Raw genomic sequence first — 26,319 nt, forward strand, 5'->3', positions numbered from 1 at the left:
CAAAGCAAAAGCTCCTCAACAGAAACCCATTGAAAAAGTAAGAAAAAAATACGAAGTGAGTTAAGAAATTGAAAAAGGCAACTCTGAATGTGTGTGATTTAATGAGGGTTGAAAAGCAGCAGAGAACGATCAGTGCATGCTCAAGTGTGTGCCAGGTAGGTCGTTGTGGGCTCTACGTTGGATGCCATCGAAAATTCATGGGTGTTTTATTAAACTTTTTAAAGGAGTTTCCTTCAATTGGGTGTGGTGTAGAAAATAGCGCGCCACTGATTTTTAAAAAGCTCTCCCATAAGGCCTGTACTGCCAATTTTTATCGGACAGACTATAGTTTGACTTGACCTCGGTTATTTCAAAAAACCGGGATCTAAAAAAAAGCATATTAATAATAATCATATTTAACCCTCTGTATATCTTAAGTGACCTAGTTTCCAAAACCAATTTTGTTCAGTCTTAGCTTCTTAAACCAAATATTTTTGTATTTACCACTAATAAGACCTTACTTTTTTTCTTAATTTTAGAACACAACACCACTGTGGGATGACTTCCTAGCTAAAGCTGGCAAATTACATGCGTGTCTTAGGTAAGTGACAAGGAACGGTTTTAAATTTATCGCTTTGATAATTTTCCAAATAAGTCTTAATATTCTTCGTGTCTATATATAAATGTATACATAATATGTACCTAAGTGTATATTATGTACATATATGTAAATTGCTTTGATGGTTATACACTTAACTATAAGCAGTTGAAATTCTCGTTACTTGAGTTTATTTTTCTTTTCCTACCATTGATTCATCTTGTCATGATGCTGGCAGAGGCTGGTTAAATACAAATAAACTAGTTCCTTACGTTCCAATTCCCACACAGAAGTGTCGGTCACCTGAGACTGAGATGTCTTGTTCGCTTGATATCCGATAGTTATATAGGTACCTCCACTTGGCATCCCTCGGTTTGCTTCTAGCCTCTAGTACCATTACCAGAACCAGCTCTAGCACAATCATTTCTAAGCACATTCATCTTCTAGATGAAAAATAGAGAACACTCTTCCAGAACGGACCGTTCCGTTCGTTCAGCCATCCATGCACACGAATTCGCATACTGAAGACATTACCACCAAACAACTTTGATGTAAGGTCCACGGGGTTCCAGTTCCCACTGGAGCAAAGAAGAAAAAAAAGAGCCTCCGGGTGATGTTGATGACGCGGGCGCTGCGCTCGTTCGGTTCCTTCACATTGCTATGAATGTGTAGGGTAGGTATATGTACGTGTTTGGCCTATGTTGTAGCATGCAATTATTTTGTTGCAATTTTCTTCATGGAGCCTTTTGACTTTTGCAAGTTAGAAGTTTTGCATTTTTTCTCTAAAAGCAGCGGGAATTCTTCTGCCATTCAGCCAACTTTTATCGATGATTCTAAAGTCCAAAAGGGGATTTGGGGTATTACCTCAAATGAGTTGCCTTTTGCTAGTTAACTTTAGCAGAGTGAGATTTCAGCTATTTAGGTCAGAATGGTATATAATTTAACGCGAGGCAAGGCAAAGCAAGGCGACACAACGCTATAACGATGGCGATGCAATGAATGGCGTTGCGACGGCCGGCGACGTTTCCTTGTTAATATCAGATTAGATGGGTTGTGGTCGCGGGAAGTTGTTTTCTTATAACACATAAAGGAAACAACCAGAGATATGCTCCTGGACCACTTTGGTCTATCTATTTCCAAGCAGGTGTTTACCCTACGACGACGAACGTTATCGCAGCCGGCTCAACAGGAAGAAACCTGTTCTTTCGTAATTTCAAACTGAAGTCGCACAGACATTATGTTATATGGGCTCAGTTATGCAGTTAAGAGGTGTTGGTTTCTTTTTTGTACTGACTTTATCCTTGGATTTATCGTCATATAGGAGCTTTATAGCCCTGGTTTATGTAGTGTGATTTTTATTTGATTGAATATTTAGAGATAAAAGCTGATAGAGATTATTTTTGATTTATGATTATTACAAATTAAGGAGTGATGTTTTGAAAATAGTCTGATTTCCTTAAAAATAACAAACACGGGTTGGTGGATGTTTTTTTTTGGGCGATGTATGTGATTTAATCAAAAAATAAAGTGTTTTTGATGAGATGATTATAGTTTCCTTATTGCAAAGTCAACACTCTGTTGATAGTTGATAAATGTCCAGGTTTAACATTGAACAAGGAATTGATAAGAGGTTTGGCAAAACTACTAATTTTTATAAGTTTTCAAAGAAAATTCATCGATGTTTAACAACTTAAATTTAATAAATCAATAGGCGTTACAGTTCATAAAGAACCAAGTCCTAATGATTTACAACTCTCAGCCATTTATGCGTAAGGGCTAATTTGAGGAAGCACTTTTCTTGACACGAATAACATGTTAACTTTAGGTAAGAGTCAATACCCTTGAAGAAATTGAACCTTTAATGCCTCTGGCATGAGTTAAAGAAAACGAATTAACCAAAACGTCTCGAGAATGTTATATTTAACAACTATCAGTTGATAAACGAGACAAGCATCTTTAAAGTTTTGAATCGACTGTTGAGTTTTGGCACAGACCTTACCTTTTAAGTGACCTTAAAGTGTCTAAAGTCGTTAAATCACAAGATCTCGGTTAGCATTTGTAAATATCTCTTTAAGAACCAACACTGAGAATACTGAAAACTTCTATTTTCGGATTCAAAATGTTCACCAGTTTTGTTGTTTACTCAAAAGATGTCAATCCGTTGTTTAAACGGTTATGATGTTATTTCCTTAAGCTTTTAAAATATCTATGAGCTTTTAAGCCTTAATCTTTATTGTTCCGGTATAATAAACTAAATATTCTTTTCAAAACCCTTACGTTGAAATCAAGACTTGTACTAAGCATCACAAACACCCGTCATGCTCATGATGATAAAATTAATACGAAAACAGAATTGGCCCTAGAAAACTTCCTTTTGGTACATCAGTTTCAATTTGTATATTCAAAGCATTATTTAATTTTCGTTAGCAAAATTGATGCCTGGAATAAATCTCTTGTTGGAACAGTTTTTCAATAACGATTTTCCAAAAAATTGTCACTACAATTGTCTTTTTAAAACCGAGTAGGGTTTGACTTGAAAACATAGATTGAAAACACTTGAACTTGATTAAAATTACAATAACAATTACTTTATTTAACATCTACTACTAACTTCACAAACAATTCTTAAACAAAATATTTTTTAAGCACGGTGCTTGAACTTAAGCTTCCTTACAGTCTTGTATCTGTATCCTTCTTCATGAACAGCCTCGGGTGCCTGTTCCTGATATTGCACATATTCTGGTGCTGGTGGTGGGACATATGATGCCACTTGTGGAGCACTATGGTGGACAACTGGTGCTGGTGGAAGGTACTTTGGAGCTGGTGCTTCTGGGATTACATGATGTACTGGTGGCTCAGGAGCAATGTAACTTGGTTGGGCAGGTGGAATGTATTTTGGTGCTGGTGGAGCCGGTGGAATGTATCTGGGCGCTGGTGAAGCTGGTGGAATGTAACTTAATGCTGGTGCTGCAGGAGGACTGTATTGAGGTGCTGGTGGAATGTAACTTGGTGCTGGAGCAGCTACTGGAATATGTTGTGGGGCAGCAGGTGGAATGTACTGTGGAGCAGGGGGTGCGGGAGGAATATAAGTTGGAGCTGGTTTTGCTGGTGGAATGTACTGTGGTGCTGGAGGTGCGGGAGGAATATAACTTTGTGCTGGTTGCGCAGGTGGAAGGTAAGTTGGCGCTGGTTGTGCAGGTGGAAGGTACTTAGGTGCAGGAGGAGCCGGTGGAATATACTTAGGTCCTGGTTGAGCAGGCGAAATGTATTCCGGCAATGGGCTCACATCATGGGCATGTTCATGTTCATGGTGATGATCATGCTCATGATGATGATCATGTTCGTGATGATGATCATGTTCATGGTGATGATCATGTTCATGTTCGTGATGATAGTGAACATCCTGACCTGGTGGAAGATATTTCTTAGGCAAATGCGAAACATCTGCTGCTACCAAGCCAACAACAGCAACAAGGACTAAGAACAATTTCTGGAAACAAACAAAAAGCAAACAAAATTAAGGATACTCAAGAAATACTTTAACGAAATGTTTAAATTCCTTCTTACCATCATAGCGGAAAAGACTTATTTGCCTGAACCAGAGATCACTCAATTCAATAATGACTGCCTTGAATGCTTCTGATCATATTTATATCTAACCAAAATAATTGTATCACAACAAAATCAACAGACACACACACAAAATAAAACCATATGCATACGTAATGACCCTTAACGAACGCGCTTGCTCTACCGTCTTTAAGAGTTAAATGTGAAGACCATAACCACTTGGGAACTAAATATTTTAATTAGTTTCATTAAATGTTATTTAAACTATAAACGAAAACAAAAAAAAGCCAAAAACAAAGAAACAACTGATGCTGAAATTAACGGAATCAAATACAAATCATGAGAAGCAGGCTAATTTAAGGCAGACTTTGACTTTATTTGCTTGCCTATTAGATTAACTAATTAAATTATAAGCAGCCAAAATGTATGTTTATTTTAAATTTTAACGACAACGTTGACGACGAAGGTAATGGATTATAGTCTCTGAAATCATCTCAAAACGTACGACAACACGACCTTAAGCCCTAACGCTAAAGATAGATCAAAACTTTGGATGTATTTAAAAGAAACAAAATTGGCTTTAATTTTGGGTGGCACTCAATTTTTTGTTTGTTAGTTATTTTATGTGGACTCTTTGAATAAATTTTCATAAGCGTGAAATTTTAGTTTTTTGATAAATTAGTCAAACGATCGCTTTTCGAATGAGATTAATTCCGATAGCTTAGGCCAAGGTCATAGCAGAATTCTATAATAAATTGTTAATTTATTCATTCTTATCTTAATAGTTTTTATCTTTATTTGGACCCTATCTAACTAATGGGTTTGGAAGAGTTGTGTCATTTGAATAAACATATGTCTAAACTAATATGATTTAATATTATTTTATACATATCGTAATACCATATATGAAGAAGCCTTGAAATGACATAAAGTTGTTCATATATTTCAGTGTTAGGACCTTCCATCGAAAACGTGTGCATCATATTTTTGTTTTTGTATTCGCAGATAGCGATAAAAAAGTGGTAACACTTATGTATTTTGTTTAGTCACAAATTAAGTCCTCTGCAAATAACAGTGTTAAGTTCCTGAAAAGAAAAAAGTTTCGTTGCAACAACGTCTTTTTTTTAGTTTGAATCTCATTTCCACCATATGTAAACCTTCGTCAGTTTGAAATTTATATTACATTATTCTTTCCTCGTTGAATATTTAATAAAGTCAAAATTGAGATATTCAAGATCTTAAAGTCATCTAGCTGAATTCAATGTGTTCAGGGAGCAAAGTACCTTACTTACCTAATAGCTGAAATTCCGAATTTGCAGATTTGCATACATTTTGTTTGTACCTTAAAGCTTTTACAAAATAAATAAAGAAATTGAAAAAAAAAAACAGAAAACAATATTAAAAGCTTCTATGATTTAGAAGAAATTTTATTGCAAAATTTTCAACTTGAAATAGCACCGACTCCGCTTCAATACAATTAATTGGTTATAGACAAAGAAAAATGTATCGAAACATTTTCAGGGGATTTCGAACATTATGGGTAGTGCGCTGGACTGTCATACTAGAGGTCTTTGGTTCAATCCCTGCCTTTTCCATTCAAAGGTTTTTCAAGGGTACTGCCTCTTGCTAGAAATTGATAAATCCCCCAAGAATAATTCTTGTCATTAAAAGTGCTTTCTCAAATTAGTAGTTCGTATTTGGCTTAAAACTTTGGGTCCCCTTCATCCCTGAAAACTGTACTTAATACGTATATTATATTTTTACCTTAATATTCACTTTGTTCTAAATAAAAGAACTTTGTTTAAGTGAAATACTGAACGCAACCATACATTTTTAAAATGACATTTTAAGCTTCATTTCATTCTTAACAAATTAAAGCCTATTTGATTGTGTCATAATTCATTTTTGACAATCAATCAAAATTAACGCTAAATATTACACAAAACTCTTCCAATCTTCGACACCAAATTATTGTCTTCATAAATTCAAAATAGTGAAGAAAGATTAAAGTAAAATGTGTGCTCCTACGCATATTATGAATTCATAATCATAATAAAAAGCACAAGCTCTGAAATCTTCATCACACACCAAAAACTATTTCAACCCATAAATTATCTCTTCAAAACGCGTGTCGCTTTCATAATTTCTTTAACCTCAAATTTGTAAAAAAAAATTCACTTTTCAGATACTCCCTCCCCTAATTGAAAAATTGTATATAATATATTTTTTGGAGACTTGCCAAATATTCATCTTTATAGTAATTGCTGAACGTTTCTTTGTCGAGTAGGCGCGTACCCTATACCAAGTGTAATCAGAGCCCAATTATTATATTCTTGGGTTTTAAAATGGCGACATAATTTAAGCTCGCATGTGTAAAGTTGGTCGTAAAACATAGAAAACATAATCATTGAGGATTTTGAGATATTGAAGGTTATAATAATCGTTATTGTGTTTTATGTTTATGAGGATTTTTAGAGTAAACCATGTAAAAACGGTTTAATGACTTACCCTGCGTTTTATGTAAACAAGGTTTTTGTGTAGAAGTTTCCTTAATTACAGGCTGGTTATGTATTTTCATCATTTTACTTGGTTATTACTATAATAATTTTAATAATAATAGGCAGTTGAAAAATTAATAAGCATCTACAGTCGAACTTCTCTATTTCGAAATCGAATGATACAAAAAAGTTTATATTGGAAGCTTATTTGCATTCAGTTATCTTAATTTAATAACCATTACATAGGTACCTGATAAATGTGCTTTTAATCCAAATTATCATTCCAAGAATTTATAAGTTGAGACTTACCCCGTGAATATCACTAATTTTGTTTAACGTCATTTTATTAACTAACCAGTTACCATTTTTGTCAACATGAAAACCAAATAAAATTAGGTTGGCCTAGTGATTTACAACTCTCAACCATTCCGGTGTGAGAGTCATTTCAAGGATGGAGTGAACTTAAAGTTTTTATGCCGAATCCAAAAACGGCTTAATTTTAAAAGCACTTTTCATAACAAGTATTACTCTCGAATGTTTTGTGAATTTCTTGCTAGAGGCAGTCCGCGTGAAAATAACTTATGTGGCACAGTCAAAGATAGAACCCAAAACCTTTGGCATGACATTCCTACTCACTAACTATCACACCACGGATACCACCCTCTTACCCAAAACGATAATCTTTATTTTGTCTGGTGTTATCAACCAAGCGACTTATTCATAACTGAATAGGCAAAAAAAGTGAACAAAAGAGCGAAGTTTTAACACGAGTAATAAACTTTATCGAAAGAGTTGTGTGTGCCTATTCTCTTCTTGGCTTCTCCATTTGGGTCAGACAACACCCGAAACAGAGTGTGTTGATATTTTTGATGAGGTGGAATGTCGCATATCGGATGTTAACTGCCGAGCAGAAAACACTCTTAAGATTACAAAGTGTCAGATCCAACGGTGTCAAATCGCATGATCTTGCTGGTCAGTTGATATCGCTATGAAGAGAAATTACGTTACCAAGAAATGTCTTGCAATACAGCTATATTTGCTCGAGTTGTGTGGCATGTGGCACCGTCTTGTTGAAACCACATAAGGGAAAATAAGTCGGTAATTATATGATCATAACTCGCCGAATTGACGACGCGACGGTGACAACCGTTCCATCGTCGTTTTCGAAGATGTATGGTCCAATCACACCTCCGTACCTAAGAGCGCACCAAACAGTGACTTCGTATGGATTTATTGTCTAATATTCAATTACTTGAGGATTTTTAGAACCCCAAATACGAAATTTTATTAACATACCTACCGAGTGAGAAAGCACCTATTATTTGACGTTGTTGTTCTTGAAGCACCTATTTGACGTATCTACCACGTTGTAAACGGTCAGCTTGTTTCAGTTGTTGTGTGAGCTGGACTTTATATGGATGTAACTGTAGATCCAAATGCCAAAGACAGTCCTAATTCCTGAGAACGAGCAGGAATCGGCACATAAGGGTATTTGGCAACACTTTTACTAACAACAGCGATATTTTCAGTGGTCCGAGCGAAACGATGATGCACAGGCCTTACAATATCGCAATATCTGTAACCAATCTAGTCCCTTTAAACTTCTTAACAATTATGGCAATTTCTTGGTAGTTGGACGATTATGTAAACAATTATCTCCTCTTAAAGCACGATATGTGTCTGCGGCAAAATCAACATTTTTGTATTAGGTTTTTAAAAATTCGTATGTGTTTCGCGGTAGTTAAAGGATCAATTTTTTTTAAGTGTCGGACTTTCAACTGACAACAAAAATTTGCTTAAGAACTTAGTTTGTCAGATTCTAGCCCTTTACTTTTGAAATCCCAAAATGAATAATTTTTGATAATAATCTACTGTCTAAAACTTTGTTGTGGAAAGATTAACTTACTAATTAAAATCTCAAAAAATAATCTTACTTGAGTTACAATGCCTACTTCTTCTTTCCACATCAACAACTGCCTTAAATCCGAAAAAGGGAGACTACACTGTATGGCAAAAGTATAAACATACAAAACTGACGTCAAAAAAAAAAAAAGTGAATTTGTTTACGTTTTTTTCTGGCTTCTCCGTCGGCTGACGACGCGTCGTCGATATTGGCAACGGATAGCGCACCCCGAATTTTTGTTTACGCAGAATAAATTTATTTTTATTTTTCAATTTTAAAAAGAAATGAAATAAATTAATTTATAATTTTTTTCTTTCATTCTGTTTCATTTGCAGGGCTGCCATCCAGGCTATTGCCGCGTATTTGGATGCCTTCCAAAAAATCGCAGACGCCGCAACAAATTCACGAGGTAAGTTTTCGTTTTTGTTTTATTATTTTTTGTTGAAGAGTTTTTGATCTTCATGATGATGTTGTCGTTGGTAGGTATTAGATAGTATTATAAAGAAGTCTTTTGAAAGAGCTTAGCCTTTTTGTGTTGCGGGAGTTTTTGATGTATTTTTTTTTTTTTTCGTATATTACCCATGCCAGACTTTTGGCAGTCGATGCGAAAGATATTTTTAGATGACATTACTTTTTTTCGTCTGGGGGTAGAATATGTTATGCAACAATTTGTTGCCGAATTACATACAAAATCGGTGAGTTGGGAGCATCAGAGGATAAGTGTAGGCCAATAGTTTGACTTCTGGCATAGGATATGTGTTTGCAATGCGGCAAGGAACTTCAAACTCAACTTGTCGTTGGCTTTTTATGTGGGATTTTATTTATATATTTTTTGTTTTCAGTTCTCTGTACGCTGCTGGTGGTAATGCTATTAATACATTTTACATACGATTGGTATTACTCATGTTGCACTTATTTATGTTTTGAAAAATGTGGTATACTGTAATGTTTATGGACCTTACAATACTTTTTTACTGATTCGCATTTAGAAAAATACCTTGAAAGTCGATAGATTAATCTGTAAATTCAATTGGAACATCCCAAACACAAAGATTTGTCCAAAACACTCGCAAATCAAATAAAGCGATTTTTGGTTGTGTCTTATGAAATGACTTTGTGAACAAATCAAATCAAATTTGTTTCAAATAACACAAAAGATTCATTAAATAAACTCACCAAGCAAAAGCATTTAGTTCGTAAAATTGACTTCGTTTTATGTGTTTTGATTGTAACATGTGTTTTTGCCTTATAAATCAAAAACGTTTTGACTTAACTAGTGAGTTCTTAGCTAAATAGCTACCTGTATTTCTCAGTTGAAATTTCTGGGGCCTTTCTAAGTCTTAAAGGCATTAGTAAGTTTTCTTTTATTTATTTTAATGCTTTGGATACTAATGTAAACAATGTTTATGAATAAATCCCCAAAACCTAAAATGTCTGCCCTATAAATAGGGAGAATTTTGGAGCTAAATGTACAGTCGATGATTACCAGCAAAGCAGAGACAACCATAATTCTTGCAACGGCTCAAATAAAAGCCAAAGCATCAAAAGGAAAAACATAATAATGAGAAAACTTATCTATAAAGGCTAACAAATAACGTCAATATCAGAAGAAGCAATACAGATATTGGGCATTCCTCGAATCAAAACAATAGTTAATATTCAGCGTCTAAGTTAAATAGTAGTTGGAGAATCCAAACATAAGGAAAATGTAAAACTTTAGCCAAGATTCTGGATAGATAGATACAGATTTTATTGAATTAAAGTAAAATTTACATTACGAACCAAAAATGTTAACAAAAATCATTAAAGCATGGCAATTGCCGTCTACGAGATTGACAACAAAACACAATGAATGTAAAAAGCCCTCAATATAATTACTTTTCAATATTAAAAAAGGTATTTATAATTTAACTATAAACAGGTCATGATAGATTACAAATTATTTTAAAAATAGTCAAAACTCAAAAATTTTCGTTCATTATAGCACTTATATATCCAAGCGCAGTTTTGCAAAGTTCGTAAAGATTGATAACATCATTTTCATTCAATAAACCTATCACTTGATCTTCCGATAGAACGGCTTTTCTGAATACATTCCTTCTGATTTCTCTGAGAATGGGGAATATCCCAAGAAGTCGACAACATCCTCTCTTTCTGATTGCACATATTACACTCTAGCGTTAAATCAGATCTGTGTGGAATGAAATTTAAATCTATAAGTTCACAACGTAGTCTGACCATCATAGAAATCACACGGACATTAGTGGAATCCTTAAAATAGTTGTCCCTGCAAGGTTATGATTTAATCTGCTGTAAGTTGTTCTGTACAAGGAATTCGACGCATCAGCAATATATTCAGCTCTACATTCCTCATCAACCTTTAAAATGACTTTATACAAGATGATTTTAGCGGTTGTTAAATCCTCGAAAAGCAATTTAAAATTAATTTGACATTGCTCAGCAAGATCTTGCCATTCTCGATACGAACTGTTTTGATCTCGTATGGGTTTTATGACCACTTTTTCACGATCCGTGATTCATTCATTTTAAAAACGTTAATCAAGAAGTCCGCTTGAAACTTCAATGTTTTTAAAAACAAAGGAGAGAAACCCGTTTCTCTTCTTTTTATAAAGTGCGTAAGGAGTTTTTCAACCAAATTATACTTTTTACGTCCCCATATATAATAGTGTGCTCTCAGCTTCTGCTTCAAATACTATACACTTATTCATTGTTTCCTGGTCATATTAATAGCAGTTTTCGCCTTAACCAATTTCTCCTACGAGTGTTTACCCATATTTAAATTATTTGTAACAGTAATGCCAAGATATTTGAATTCTCGCACACATTAAATATTTTCGCGATTATAGCTTAATTTTTCATTTGATGCATTACGTCCACCACCACTTTTAACAACCATAATCTTGGATTTATCTATAATTACTATTAAATTCCATAGCTGACAATACTGGTAAACCCTGTTAATCATGAGCTGCAGAGTTTCCGGTGATTGCGCAAACATGACTATATCATCTGCGAACAGAAGTGCCTTAATCCGCATCCCTGCGAAATCTTCTCCACCCGGCAGGTAGTCCAAAAGGTCATCTATGAATAATGTAAACTAGGTAGGGCTTAATGTACAACCTTGTCTCACTTCCGGTGACGTTTCCAACCAGTCTGAGAGTTCTTCACCTGTCCATACAGCCGCTTTTGTTCCACTATATAAGTGCTCAAGAACGCGAACAAACTTTAATTATACCCCAAGACTATACAGCTTATAGAATAGTTCACCTCTATCGGTTTTATCAAAAGCTGCTTTAAAATCGATAAAAAATGCATACATTTTTTTCCTTTGTTTGAAGAAAACCTCTGCCAAGCTCCTGAATATAAAAACATTATCTATTGCTGAATATCCTGGTCTAAATCCAGCCTGGAACTTCCTCAGCAAGTTTCCGGTCTCAATCCAACTAACAAGACTAAACTAACTAACTAAAAAATTCCTTTGGAATACCATTTGAACCGGCTGCTTTTCCATCTTTAAGCGTCTTCAGCCTTTCTTCCAACTCGCTAAATGTAAATGTGCAGTCCAGAGAGTCGACTACAAATCCAGGTGCTAAGAATTGCCAATTTGAAGGCGTTATTACAGGATTTGAAATGGGAAAGCATTACAGCTTAGATTCTAAAGCAACTATGAAGAAGCTCCTTTAATCTGTAACTAGTTCCCAGCCATTCAAATCGTTTAAATGTGTGATAAAAATATGGAACATTCTGGCTGATTCAATGTTCAATAAATCTCACGGAATAGACATGGTGGTTGAAGGCGACTTCTTAAGTAGGATACTGTGAGGTGTCAAAAAAGTTAAAGGAATAATTGGACAAGCAAATAAAATTTTGTGGATTTTATCTGTTTTGATAGATCAACAAAAATTCCAAAAATTAACGTCAGCAGTAACAAATCTCGAATGATTCGGGGAGCTCAAAGAAGTATCTCCCAAGGAAGCCATTATTAAGAAAGATATGTGCGCTTAACCAATTATAAGGAAACCACCAAACCTAGACACATTATGTATTATCTATTAGCCCAAAAACCTTGCATTAACTAGAGTCTTAGTTTTTGATTACATGCAGTTTTATCCAGACAAACTTCCTCCATTAAAAATTTAATATTCCAACATCGATACCAGACAAGATATTGCATTTTTAACATGACGCTGCAACTTAATAATTCTTGTCATTTCTAATCACCACGTAACACCATCAATCATCTTCTTTACGCCTTGAAATTTTGTATTAAAAATACTTCCTTTCTATCGCTATCCTCATTTTAAGGCCACTGCAAATGATTTATTTTCCTAAACAGAAAAAAATAGCAAGTGTCATTTATTCAAATCCAAATTGTATTTTCATATACAAAAATTATAATAAAAATTTCATTAAAAATTCAAACTATAAAAAATGAAAAATTTTAAATAAAAAGTATCTAATCAAGTGTCACCATCACCATTCAAGTCAAGTCATAAATTCAATCAAAAATGAATATTCAAATTAGTTTTATTTTTAGTCCTCGTTTATAGTCACAAGTCTGCGACTTCTTTGAGTTGATGTTCTGAAGTCTGTAGAAAAAGGGGGGCATTTAGACACGACACATAAACCAAATTATCATTCCGTCCATAAGAACAGGTTTCTGCAAATAAAATGATGCTTATATCTTTTGCGTGATGTGCCTATGAATATTTTTGTATATGCACCAGCAACTCTATGACTAAGAATAATCACATAAAAATAAATCTTATAGAAAAAAAGAAGAACAAAAAACGATAAAATCAACAAAATAGAAGTACAAAAAATATTAAGTCTCTTCGATAAGATTCCTTACTGACCTGGATATGACTTGACAAATGGTCAGAGTACTCTAGACAGACAAGACTTAGACTATTTCAAGTTTGAGACGGAGACGACGCACGGCAGTGGTGTTGCCCCAAAGAAAGACAGTCAGTCCATTCACTTTGTCGCAACGCAGTGGCGGACAAATATGATTGCAAACAAATATGCATCTTAAGGCGACACACTTGACTTTGTATAAAAGCTTTAAATGTAGCAGATTGGATTTCTTATGATGACAACTGCACCATTTTATGTTGACTTATTGATGGTTTCTCTAATTCAACTTAATTTATTATGAAATTGGAAAACTAAACAAATGACATATGTCAGCTGTGTTGACATTTTTTTAAATTTGTTGTGGTAAATTCGCTAAACTTTTGATAACAAAGTATCTGTCAGCTGTTATATAATTTTCTACTATAAGTAGTGTGACCAATTTTTTAAATAAATAGCAAAACTATTTCTCAGTAAACGTATTTCTGATTTGGTGTGCATTTTTGTAATTTGTAATCTCAATTTTTTAGAAGCTCTGAACGCCAACGTAAGTGTCCTGCCATCATAGATCGTGTGATCAATCCCAGCATTTGCTGGGAATTGATAAATAATCAAAAAATTTGCTGATTAGTTAAATGTTAAGCTCTTAAATTTTGTCGCAAAAGAACTTTTACTACAAAAATACACATTTAAAAATGTGTCTAAACCTAAATAATTCAATTTTCGATTCTCCCTCCAATGCGATGCCATCTTGTCAAAACTTTTTATTTAAGGATTAATTACTTAAAAGTAAACTTTCATTTTTGCCAAAAATTCAAGGAAAAAGAAAAAAACAGAAGTGATGAAATTAAACTATTTGCAAATTTAAATAGCAAAATACTCGATACTTATGTAAAGGGTGATTTTTTGGCTATTATCTTTTTGGCAAAACTGGTTTAAACAGCTGACGCACTTTTCATGTTTTGTTTCACTGTCAAACATCTCCAGTTTGGTCTATAATTTAACCATGAATCGTCCTACAAACGAACAACGCAAAATTATTGAATTTTATTATCAAAATGCGTGCTCTGTTAAAAAAAAATTTGTTGGGCGCTTCTTCCATTTTATGGTCAGTTTAATCGACCCACTGAAGCGGCTATTCGGGCTATTGTGACTAAATTTCGCACCAAATTTACATTGTTGAACATTAAACCACCAACACGGTTACGTAGAGAGTGAACTAAAGAAAATGTCGCAGCTGTATCGGCCACTGTTAATGATGATCATCAATTATGATTCGTCGCCGTTTACAGCAATTGGGCCTCTGTTACTCAAGGAAGGATTTAAATGTTATGCCTTTCAAAATACAGCTAGTGAAAGAATTGAAGCCGAACGACCTACTGCAACGTACAGGTGAATGGGCTTTTGGAAAGTTGGCCGAAAATCCACTTTTTAACCGAAAAAATGTGTTCAGCCACGAAGCACATTTTTGTCTCAATGGGTATTTAAATGAACAGAATTTTCGATTTTGGAGTGAGTCTCAGCCAAGAGCATTGCAAGCGCTACCAACGCATCTAGACAAAGTCACAGTTTGGTGCGGTTTATGGGCTGGTCAAGGTCAACATTTGCATGAAATAATCTGCAAACATTAAATTATATGGGCCGTACTATCGATTCAAATAAAGATTTCATGCATTATCTAAGTTTTTTTTAACTTTTCTATAGGTTTTCAAAAATCACCCTTTATATACTTCTCAGTTGATTTAATAGGTAAAATAATGTTAAAAAAAGTGTGCACAGTTCTGAAAATTATTTCGAGGACTTAAAAATAGGTATTTAAAAAATACATTTAAATCTTAAATAATTACAGTTTTCTTATCGAATGTTTCATTTTGAAAAGCCCTCTATTTGGGCAGTTGTTAAATTTTTTCACATTTTTCAAGAAAAAGTACTATTAAAATTTACTTTAAAATAGTGTACAATTTTCAACACAGTTTGTAATACTAAATCATGTTTGTGTCGTCTTGAAGCACCTACTCGTCCCGGCAGTATTGAAAGAAAAACAGGTTAAAAAATCTCCAGCTTTTAGGGCAAGTAACTGATGTGTAGAATCATCAGCGTTGCTTAAAAACATAAACAAAACGTGCCACAATTGGTAATGGACAATTTCATGAAATGAATATAATATAATGCGACAAAAATGATATTTTAATTTCTTTAAAGGGTTTTAAAGGTTCGTTTGTATAATTTGAGCATAGTATTTTAAATTTAATTGAAAAATTAAATTTATTTTAATTTACCCTCTCCATAAAAAGACCAACGTTCTTTTATTTGTCTGAGAAATGAGGGCCAACACCAATATAATAGTTTGATAACAGAAGTAACTAGGCACTTCTGTTGCCTAACATTTCATGACCTTAAATTCGTACTTTGAATTTACGAAAAGAAGGTACAACCTTAAAATATTCGGATTCGGATCATTTGCTGCGCATATTTCTTTAAAAGTGTGGCCCCATATCTCATCACGCTATGAATTTCTTTAAGTATTGAAATGTCAAAATCCGATACTGGTTGCGCAGTCACCACAGCAAACATAGATATTTATAACAGAAATAAGTTTTCCTATAAGACATATTTCGTACTGTGAGTGAAGGTGTGCAGAGGAAATACCGACAATATAAAAAACACCAACTGCAACTACAGCAACTATCAAGAAGACATTAAGGTGCTTTTGGCTTTGGTATACTCGTAGCTTGGAGCTTGTTCATGTGACCATAGCGAACATTCACCTGCTATTTTATAACTGCAAAAGTGTATCCATTAGTAGTATAGCTCCGTTTCAAATGCACAATATCTGTCTTTTCTATTTGTATCTATGTGTTTATGGGTTTCTTTGGATTTTGACGTAACAAGCCGCCACTACACTTACCGCCTTACCAATGCGGCGGCGGCGATGTGATGTTGTTGCAGCAGTAAGTTCGTTGGTCTTTCGCGCTCAAAAATGAGTTTGAAAAGGAAAAGAAAAAAAAAACGGAATTGATTCCACAACTTTTGAATCGGATTCACGTTGCATTGGAAACAGAATGTAGACTCAAGACTGCTGCTGCAACCGTCAAATGAGCTGCAAAACCAAAACAAGTGGAGCAAGCGTGTTAATAATTCATGAAACTATCTCAGGGTATCCAATACTTATTTTTTATTTTATTATTGGCTTCGAGCTCATAGCTCATATATTTCCAGAAATGAATGCTATAGTGGGAATTCTGTAGAAATTCATTGCAAGACGACTGAACGATATTTTTTGTTGTGATTGTTCCAGTGGAACCAATGACATTTTCGTTTTAGAAGGAATGTTGAATGGACTTTGGAATGGTTATGGAATCTTGTTATTGGAGGTTGAGAATTTAAGCTTTCCATCGATAAGAATTATAGGTATCTAAGTGGGTGAAGTCGTTTGCAGGAAGTCCAATAAATTGAAATCTATATTAAAAGGTTTCAGGGTTATTAACACTGAATCAGATTGTATATGCTTTTGCGGTTACACAAGTAATTTCCCATTTCTAATACTTACATTTAACTTTACTGCAGTTAAATGTATTCCCACCGGAAATTGAGGTTTTGTGAACTATGGAACTACTATTTTGATAAGTGAGAACATCAGAAATTTATTTGTAAGGCAAATTAAAAATGAAAGTTGTCTTAATAAAATATTAATTATTAACATTACACTTTATTTGAGAACTTAAAACACAAATGGAACTTATAAGCCGAATCGCAAAAACACGATTTAGGATACTTATTACAATTTTATCTGAAGAAACACCTCTAAATCAATAAGTATTATAAATTTTCACTGTTGTAGGTAAAAACATTCACGGTTTTGATACTTGGTTTTCTTTTAATTACAACTTTTGAGTCGTAATTTAAAACAGTTTTTGCGGCAATTTGTAGCTTTTTAAGATTAATTTAGTTTCCATTTTCAAGCAATCATGTAGAGATTCAAGAACAATTTTTTGCAAAATCAACAATCTTCATTATTGATTTACAACATAAACTTATTGGTTTTCGTGTTCTCAGAGATATTTTTTCAGTTGATGGCGCGCCGAATTACAAGTTTTTCTAGGCAAATTGTAATGAAAATATTCTAGAAAATAATAATTTATAAAATAAAAAATATATACAAGAAAGACACATATGAAAGATTTCTATTTTTTTTATTGTTTTTAACTAATTTCTAGAAATAAAAATTTATAAACTTAAAATAAAAATATATTTAACTAGTTTTTTTAATTTTTAGTAGGTATTACCGTTCGTAATCATAATCAGATTTTATAATCTGGTCATTCTTGAATTAAACCTTAAATGTCCTTTGTTTTCAAGGCTATTTTGTGTAGTCTTCCACTTGTTTTCTGTATACTGTAAACAAAAAACACACAAAATATGTTTATACTTTTACAAACCTTCTATTTCTTTAGGAACTTTACAAAGGGTCTCGCATTTCCTCCTCTTATTGAAAGTAGGAAGACAGTTTCGACGAAGTCTAGCGAGAATAGTTTTATACGTCGATAGGAGCCTTAATTTTCAAGTCAACTCGTTATTGAAACTCAAACGCTTTGTAGTTTTAATTTTTTAACATAATCTTTTTTCTAAATAATTACATTACCGTATTGCCGTTCGGCCAAATCAAACAAAGAAATATATGAAGAACGATTAATTTCTTTTCTGTATAACTTTTTTTGTTTTTGTACACCATTAATCACAAACAAATGTAAATGCTAAGATTGTATTTGTATGTATATACACTACAATGCAATTGTGTGTATTGTATAACCAGTAGGGTACCCTTTTGTTTTATGATGCTGGAACGGGTAACACCAGCATTGCCGAAGGGACAAGATCGTGCCTTTTTAAATACAAATTTTATCATGTTACGATGATATTTTTTTACTTCAAATAAATTGATTTTGTGTATTTTTGGGAAATTGCTCCAATTAAAAGTGACAGAAACCCAATACACGAATTTTTTTTTCTTTAATCAGCAAATAGGTATTTCGTGAATTACAATCTTGCAGCTTCAATATTTATATCGTGATTATATTTTATTCATTTGAGAATTTAAAAAACTTATATCACCGTATACATTTTTCAAAACAAGATTAATGATAAGTCAAATTAAATTATTCCCCTGAATTAGAAGATTACGACTCAAAAGTTGCAATTTTCTTTGACTTCAACAAGCTCGAATTATGACTTTTAATAATAACCAAATTATAAATTTTGTTCATTTTACGAAGATATGCGAAATCACAACTTTTTCATTCATTTTACTATAAAATTGTCTTGATTTACTAAAAAACGGATTTTCGTAAATTGCAGTCTTAAATTTTTCAATTCTTTTCATGTAGTTTTCAAATAGTTTCACTTCCTTTTTAGGTCACTCCTTTTTAATTATAAATATACAAACCTTTGTTTATTCTCCTTAATTAGTAAAATCTGTCATAATTTTTTGCAGTTTTCAAATTATGTTTTTAAATTCCTCTTCTTGTGCAACCTTCAATTTGTTTTATCTTCTATCGATTCAAAATGGTGCCCAAGGTCTCTTAAGTTAAGCAAATAGGAAAAACTTACATGGTTTTAAGGAAAATGTTGGTTATGAAACAACAAGTCCAGTTTTTGACTTACTACCAGAACCAAACGGACACACAAAATAGGTTTTACTGATCCTTACGATGTTTCAAACACGTCAGAAAAGTAAGTCTAGAACTCACAATAAACGAATTGGTACTCCAAATTCTTTGAACTTACTTACGTATAGTTCATCAGTTGATGGTTCTTCTAGCCGTGACTCGTATTCAACTGTTTTTGACTCTATTTCTATGACTCATATATTTATTTTTTTTAGAAAGAGTTTCTGCTTTCTGTAACATTTTCAAAGTACGGCATCACAAATTTCACAGAATTCAATTTTAGCTTAAAAACTTATGAATGTTATAAGATGTATTTTGGCACTGCAAACTTGTTTCGCCGAAATTTTGCTTAATAATATTGGTTGTTTAAATTATTGGGTTTATTTGCCTTCCCAAGAAAGAAGAACTAATTAATAGCTCTAATGTTGTTGTTGTTTTGAGCATTGCACGTTTAAAATCTAAATTTCAAAAAGAATGTGATGGTAAAGTTTTAAGAAATTAGATTTTTAAACCATTTTCTTAAAAGACCTTCAATTTTATTAAAAATGAAAATTTTTCAAGTAATAAAATCTATCTTTGCTCTTAGAGTTAAATTAAAAATCTTAAGTCCAAAACTTCAAGGAAATAGTTTAAAATGCTTTGGTTATACTAAATACCAAAAAGAGCTTTCATTTTTTGGACAGTTGTCACTTTTAAAGCTGTCATATTTTGATATTTGTCATGTCAAAACTGTACCATTTGATGCTCGTTTTTGTAACATCGAAATAAAATCTCTTTTTATTAGTTTTAAAAGAATTTCATGCACACCATAGTATGTTGATTCCAAAGTGAGTCACTTCAATCCAATGACCAGTTATGAAATCTGGCAGCGATTATGGTAAAGCCACCATGCTTGAACCCTCTGCTTCTACTTTATTTCAAACATCTTGATGAAAGTAAAGAAGCAATTACATTCCCCAAAATCTTCCTTTAGGTATAAATTTATTTTCGAACCATATATTTTATACATGTTTTGCCAAAAGCCTTTTAAATACTACTTATCATAATTTCCCATATCAAAGATTAAAATTACATTTCTAGCAACAAAAATACATAAAACCTGCAAATACTTCCCCAAAAATAATTGAATGTCTGTCCAGGATATTAGTCTCAGTGAATCCCTTAAACTTTCAACTCCACATCATCGAAGAAGAAATGCAATTAGACGACAGCCCTCTTAACTCCTTTTAAGCACCCTCGCTGTTTTACTCAAATTCAGATCTTGTTTCTTTTTATTTTTTCTCAACCCCTCCTCCCTTAAATCCAGTGTGTAATTAATTTTTTCCTACATATTCCTGTTGAGTTACGAGAATGTACAATTAGGGATACCATACGTGTTCAGCGTTATCCTTATATTTATGTGAAGTGCATATGTGGGGGGGCGCCAGCCAACCAAGAAAAGTAAGTAACAATTTTGCTTCATATACCATACACGAAACACTTGATCCTGGTACTTGTGTCTTTGGTTCTCCTTATATGCGCTCTCTTACATCAACAGCGCAGCTCAACACCCACCCTCTGTGATGACTTCAAATCAAGCACCAAAAAGTCTCCAGGAAGAGGATTAATATACAAACTATATTCTTGCGCACTGCATACATGGATCCACTAGAGAGTTAAAGAAAGCCAATCGGCCAAGGGGGTTGAAATAGTGTCAAGTTGTTTTAATGTATTTAAGGACGTTTTTAGGACTTCCTTGATTTTATTTCATTTTTTGTTGTTGTTATTTTGTTCGTCTTTTGTCCTACATATTTTCCTTTTTAACTTAGAAAAGTACTTTGTTTGTATCGTATTCACTTCCCTGTTAGTTGGTGTATACAAATATACATATCTTGCTGGCTTGCTGCTGCCGTGCCAAGTGTAATCTTCAAGTGCAAGCTTATGGGGATTTGCAAGGTGGGTTCTTATTCTTATTCGCAATATCCTACCCTCGTCTTACACACTCGACCGGACAAACTTATCCCCGTTTTGTTGTCAGTGAACCGCATTCATATAAAAAAAAACTAAATAGAAAATTAAAATTTAACCAGAGGTTGGGGCTTTAAGCCAAACTGTTTGGATGTCTTCGGTCAGGTTGTTCAGGGCTGGATCACATATCCAAAAGTAGACAACTGAAAGCTCTCTAGAAAGGTGTAAGGTACGAGTAGTTAGTCACTTCGGTGGCGTTCCATATTGAACAACATTTGGAAATATTGAAAACTTATGCCCAAAATAAGTGTTGTGTAGCCCAAATATTATGAAGTTGTAGTAGAAATAAAGCACTTATCGCGTCTGCTGTACACAACTTTCTTTAAAAAGTTTGTAGTACTGGTATCCTATTGGAAAACAGTCATGTTCCTTGTTGTCGCACGGTACTCACAGACTATCTGAGATTCGATTTCCGAACATCAACTCGCCATCACATTAATCTAAACAGCTCAACATTGCTTGCATTAATTTCACCCCTCACCCTTTTCACGAAAATACATTATTTTAGTATGATGGATGGATAATGAGCAAAAACGTTCTTTACTTAATTTTGAATCCCTTTTAAAAATCACCCTGATGGAATATTTATCAAAAAAAAAAACAGTTATGGACCAAGATAACTTCCCTGAGGTGTATCTAAATAAACTCTGAATTCCAATTAAGTTCAAATTTTATTCTAATTACCACATTTTATTCTAATTACCACTCACCCAAATTCAACCTTAACCTTCATTCTTTTAATCTCTTACCATAAAAGATGATTGCAGTTTTGCTTTTGACTAAATCCACCACTGAGAATAATTTTTTTCTTATCTTATGTTGTTAAAATAACGGCAGGCATAGAATTTTCTGAGTTTGAGTTTTTTAGCCACACACCACTAATGGAAGGAAGGGAATTTGATTTGTTCTTGGTATTGCTTTCATTAGGACTTTTAAGGTAATTGAAACTACCATGAGTTCAGATATTTTAATGCCATCATTCAAATACCTAAAGAGGGTCGTTTTCTTTATAGCCATAAATACAAAAAATTTCCCTTTAAATATTTGTTAGCTACAACATTCTTTTAATTCTACGTTTATGTAAAAAAAACGTATTCTTTTGTTGCGGTTTATTGGAAACAAGGATATTTGAGTAAGTTTTTGTGGGTAGTATGTAATGGAGAACAATGATATCCAAAAGAACAAAAGGCAAAAACAATACCTCTATCTCAAAAATACCCCAAAAGTATTCTTGGAAAAGAAAAACTTTTTCTTCAACATAAAATTTGGTCTTTCACTTTTAACGTAAAATACATTGAACTTTTACATCAGAGATTCACAAACTTTTGGTTTTTTTAATTTCCTCAGCCCATGAAAGATTTCAAATTTTACATTTTTTACAAGAAAAAAAACTAAGAACTATCAACAACACTATATTTAGTATATATTACACAACAAACTAATGAAACATTTAATTAATCCTTTGGTTTTTATTTGCAGGTGCTTCCAAGGAAATCGGTACCGCTTTGACACGTGTCTGTCTGAGACACAAGGCAGTAGAAACCCGCCTAAAAACATTCACATCAGCAATCATGGATTGCCTGGTATTACCTTTACAGGTTTGTTAACTTTCACTTTAAATGAAAAACATTATTTTCAATTAATTATTATTATTTACTGCCTTGATTTAAATAAAATATAGGACAAACTAGAAGACTGGAAACGCCAAGTCGCCACAATCGACAAAGAACATGCCAAAGAACACAAACGATGTCGTGCCGAGTTGAAAAAACGCTCAACCGATACACTACGTTTGCAAAAAAAAGCCCGCAAAGGCCAATCGGATGCTATACAATCCCTGGTCGATTCACATATGCACGATGTCACGATGCGTCGTGCCGAATTAGAAGAAGTCGAAAAGAAATCACTGCGTTCGGCAATGATTGAAGAACGTATGCGTTATTGTACGTTTGTTTATATGCTCCAACCGGTAGTTAAGGAAGAATGTGAAGTAATGTCTGAATTGGGTCATTTGCAAGAGGCAATGCAATCAATTGCTAATGTTACCAAAGAGCCCAACATCCTGCCACCATCATCCGAGGAGCTAATACATGATGCTAAATCAACTATGAATTTGTACCCAGAATCACCGGGTGGTGGCTCTGGCTCGCAAGGTTGTTCAAATTCTTTGGGATCACGAAAGAGTTCGGTGTGTTCAATAAGTTCAATGAATAGCAGTGGTTCTAGTGGATCGCCTGGGCATCATCATCATCCACGATCTTTGTCGCAGGTAAGGGAATGTGTAAGAGAATAAATTTGAATGTAAAGCTTTTGTTGTTAAATATTATTTGAGTTTTTTTTTGGAATTTTTTTAGTTAATTTCGCCTACGATTCGCCTTAAGCCTGGTGAATCCAGTGATAGTGGTTTTTGCTCATCGCCAGCTTTGACTTCTCAGGTTTATTATTTTTTTAGTTGTTATTTAATTTTTGTTTTAAATATTTTTGCATGCTCCTCGCTATTGCAAAAGCTTTTCATCATAGTGATCTAATATTAATTTATTTATTTTCTTTAATGAATCTAAAGGCTTCAACAGCAACAAGTCAGTCGCATGCTGTATCCACATGGCCACCACATTCCCAAGACGTTCCAGCCACAGATCGTCCTCACACAATATCGTCGGCCTATGAAAAAGGCCACCAGCGTCCGGCTCTGACAGTATATACATTTCAAAATCCAGAAACCATTATGGAAGCAGCAACTCCGGTTCCAACATCCCAAAAATCACCAGGAAATGTCCTGTGTCGACCACCATTACCAGTGGTAAGTTATTGCTCTATGAATTGTTACATAGGCTTCTAGAAAAAAAAAGTTGAATACAAAACCTAGGTACATTTGGTTCGGATAAAATTGGCATACACAAAAAAGCACTTTTAAATTCACATTTTTTCATTAAAAACAAATTTAAAATGAAAAACAAAACAACTTTACACATCCTTTGAAATAATTTTAATTCTTTCCATGGCCACAGTCAGGATATCGGCCGGTAAGTAAGAGACCCCCGTCTCTGGTATAAACTGCCAGCGTCTAAGTCTTTTCTATCTGCCTGCGCCTGCTTGCCCGAATGAAAACTAAATACATAATTACCTACACCCAATTTTCTCAAAAGCTCTAGTATTTATTTTCTTTTTAGTTTTTTTTTTTGTATTATGGTATAAGCACCTATAGTTAGTACCCATGATCATGAATCCTTCACTAAAATAATTATTCTATTTGTATTGAAACCCCTTTTGGCGGCAGCAAATACCCTAACCATACCATTTTATGCAGCCTCAAAATTCTTGTTTAAAATATTTGACAAAATAATCATATAAACATGAAATGAAAGAAGCTTACTCATTTGATCTTTATTTATAGAGATAAAATAGTGCTATTATGCATTCAATAATGTAAAACTGAAATAATCATATCTTAATTTTTGTTCTCTCTTATTTGTTAAGATCTCCAAAAGGTCCTGCTTTTTTAAGAATTTCTTTAAGCAATTATGTATTAACTTTTCGTTTGATATTTTTCTGTTTACAGAGATGCTCGTCGTTGGAACGTCCACTTTCGGCAAACAACAATGCACGCAACGGTACAGGTTTACTACCACGTCAGTGTCCATCACCAATTCCAGCCCATGTTACTAAAGGTAAAATCCCGCTTATTAAAATATTAACGCTTCACTAATAAAAACTAACTCGCATTCATTATTAACACTACAGAGCTATCTCATCTGCCACAATCCCAACAACAACAACAGATGCAACAACAACAATATCTGCAACAGCAGTCTCAACCACAACCGACTTATGTTAATATGTCAGAACTAGCCTCAATGGCAGCCCAAAAATTAACAAATCAACAACAACAACAACAGCAAATAATTAACCAATTGCAACAACATCAACAACAACCTATTCAACAGCAACAGCCGCAACAACAAAACCAACAACAACCACAAGCGAATCATTCTGTATTGCAACAGCAGCAATCAACCGATTCTCACAGTTCGGTTTCATCAGAATCCTCTCTAGTTAACCATCCCAATCATTCCTCATCGAATACTCCCTCCTTGCATAGTCATCCATCCATTGAATCACATCAAACTAATGTCGGTTACAGTACATACACACCGTCCAGTGGTGCATCAACACCACATAATCACTATTCGCCGCTGTTAACTAATTCGCCTGCAACCCCACTATCAGCGAATGCACCACCACTTGTTGTTGGCTATATTAATCCAGCTTCAACTAATAACTCCTCGTGTTCTCCAACGTCTCTAAATTTAAAATATGACGATGCTGGAGATTCCGAGGATGTTTTGAAAATCACAGAGACTGATAGTGCAACAACAAATAACAGTACTAACAATGCATTTAATAATTCTATTGGCCAACAAGAAAATTGTACAATTGCTTCATCGTCAACAGAGCCAAATAATCAGGATTCAACTGAATGCGATGAGCGGGTGAGGGCATCGGTCTTGCAAAAGGCTTCGATGTTTGAAAAACAAGCGGCTGCTGTAAATAGTAGTCCTGTTCTACCACTGACAGGTGGTCGAAGTAATCATTCGATATCGTCTGGAGAAAGTGTCTATTCCACACGTAAAGATGAACTCAATCACTCAGTAAAGGGTGCAAATGACGCAGCTGTAGCGAATGAAAAAGATAACGGTAAGCTAAGACATTCTAATGTAGATTTGATTTTTGTAGTTGAAATATTATTGTTTCCAAAAATGATTGAAAATTGTGGTTGTAGACTTAGTTTGAGATGTTTAGAATAAAGCTTGATGATATAAACTAGCATTACAATACGTAGATTTAATGATTAGTCATAAAATAGATGCAATTAATATTCAATATATTCATTATAGAGTAGCTAAGAGAACAACGCTTCTAGGTTAACTTTTGACCCCACATAAAGTTTTCGAAAGGATTTTCAAAAAATATAACTCTGTGTCCTCTTCAAAACTGCAACATAAATGTATGCAAAACAATTAAAGTTGACATTAATCTACGTTCATAAACATGATGTATAAAGGTAGTCTTCAGAGCGAATTAATTTTAACACCAATTAAAAATTACGTATACGCCTAGGTGTACCATTTACAAATTTACTCACTGTAAAAAATTAAATGTTTAAATGGATAATTATTATGAAATGTTTTCTTCATATTCGTTCTATTGCAAAGCTTTCTAACC

The 26,319-nt window shown here is 33.8% G+C and overlaps 2 protein-coding genes across 12 annotated transcripts in view; one reads left to right on the forward strand and one right to left on the reverse strand.

Annotated features, from left to right (window-relative positions):
* LOC129952583 (putative mediator of RNA polymerase II transcription subunit 26) overlaps window positions 1–26,319 on the forward strand; it is a 254,982-nt gene that overhangs the window by 210,886 nt on the left and 17,777 nt on the right. For 9 of the 11 annotated variants that reach the window (XM_056065245.1, XM_056065246.1, XM_056065249.1 and 6 more), the window contains exons 3-10: window positions 519–580; window positions 8,884–8,957; window positions 22,576–22,694; window positions 22,778–23,365; window positions 23,451–23,531; window positions 23,660–23,896; window positions 24,656–24,764; window positions 24,838–25,791. In XM_056065245.1, coding sequence (XP_055921220.1) covers window positions 519–580; window positions 8,884–8,957; window positions 22,576–22,694; window positions 22,778–23,365; window positions 23,451–23,531; window positions 23,660–23,896; window positions 24,656–24,764; window positions 24,838–25,791 — 2,224 coding nt within the window. The remainder of the gene's footprint in view (window positions 1–518; window positions 581–8,883; window positions 8,958–22,575; window positions 22,695–22,777; window positions 23,366–23,450; window positions 23,532–23,659; window positions 23,897–24,655; window positions 24,765–24,837; window positions 25,792–26,319) is intronic. The other 2 variants (XM_056065250.1, XM_056065243.1) reach the window with 2 other exon arrangements.
* Window positions 3,140–4,292, reverse strand: LOC129952585 (uncharacterized). Its single transcript, XM_056065255.1, has 2 exons — window positions 4,145–4,292; window positions 3,140–4,067 (listed from the first exon to the last, which is right to left on the reverse strand). Exons 1-2 carry the CDS (start codon window positions 4,148–4,150, stop codon window positions 3,219–3,221), a joined length of 855 nt encoding a protein of 284 aa, XP_055921230.1. The 5' UTR covers window positions 4,151–4,292; the 3' UTR covers window positions 3,140–3,218.

Source organism: Eupeodes corollae, chromosome 3 (genome assembly GCF_945859685.1).
Source record: "Eupeodes corollae chromosome 3, idEupCoro1.1, whole genome shotgun sequence".
NCBI lineage: Eukaryota > Metazoa > Arthropoda > Insecta > Diptera > Syrphidae > Eupeodes > Eupeodes corollae.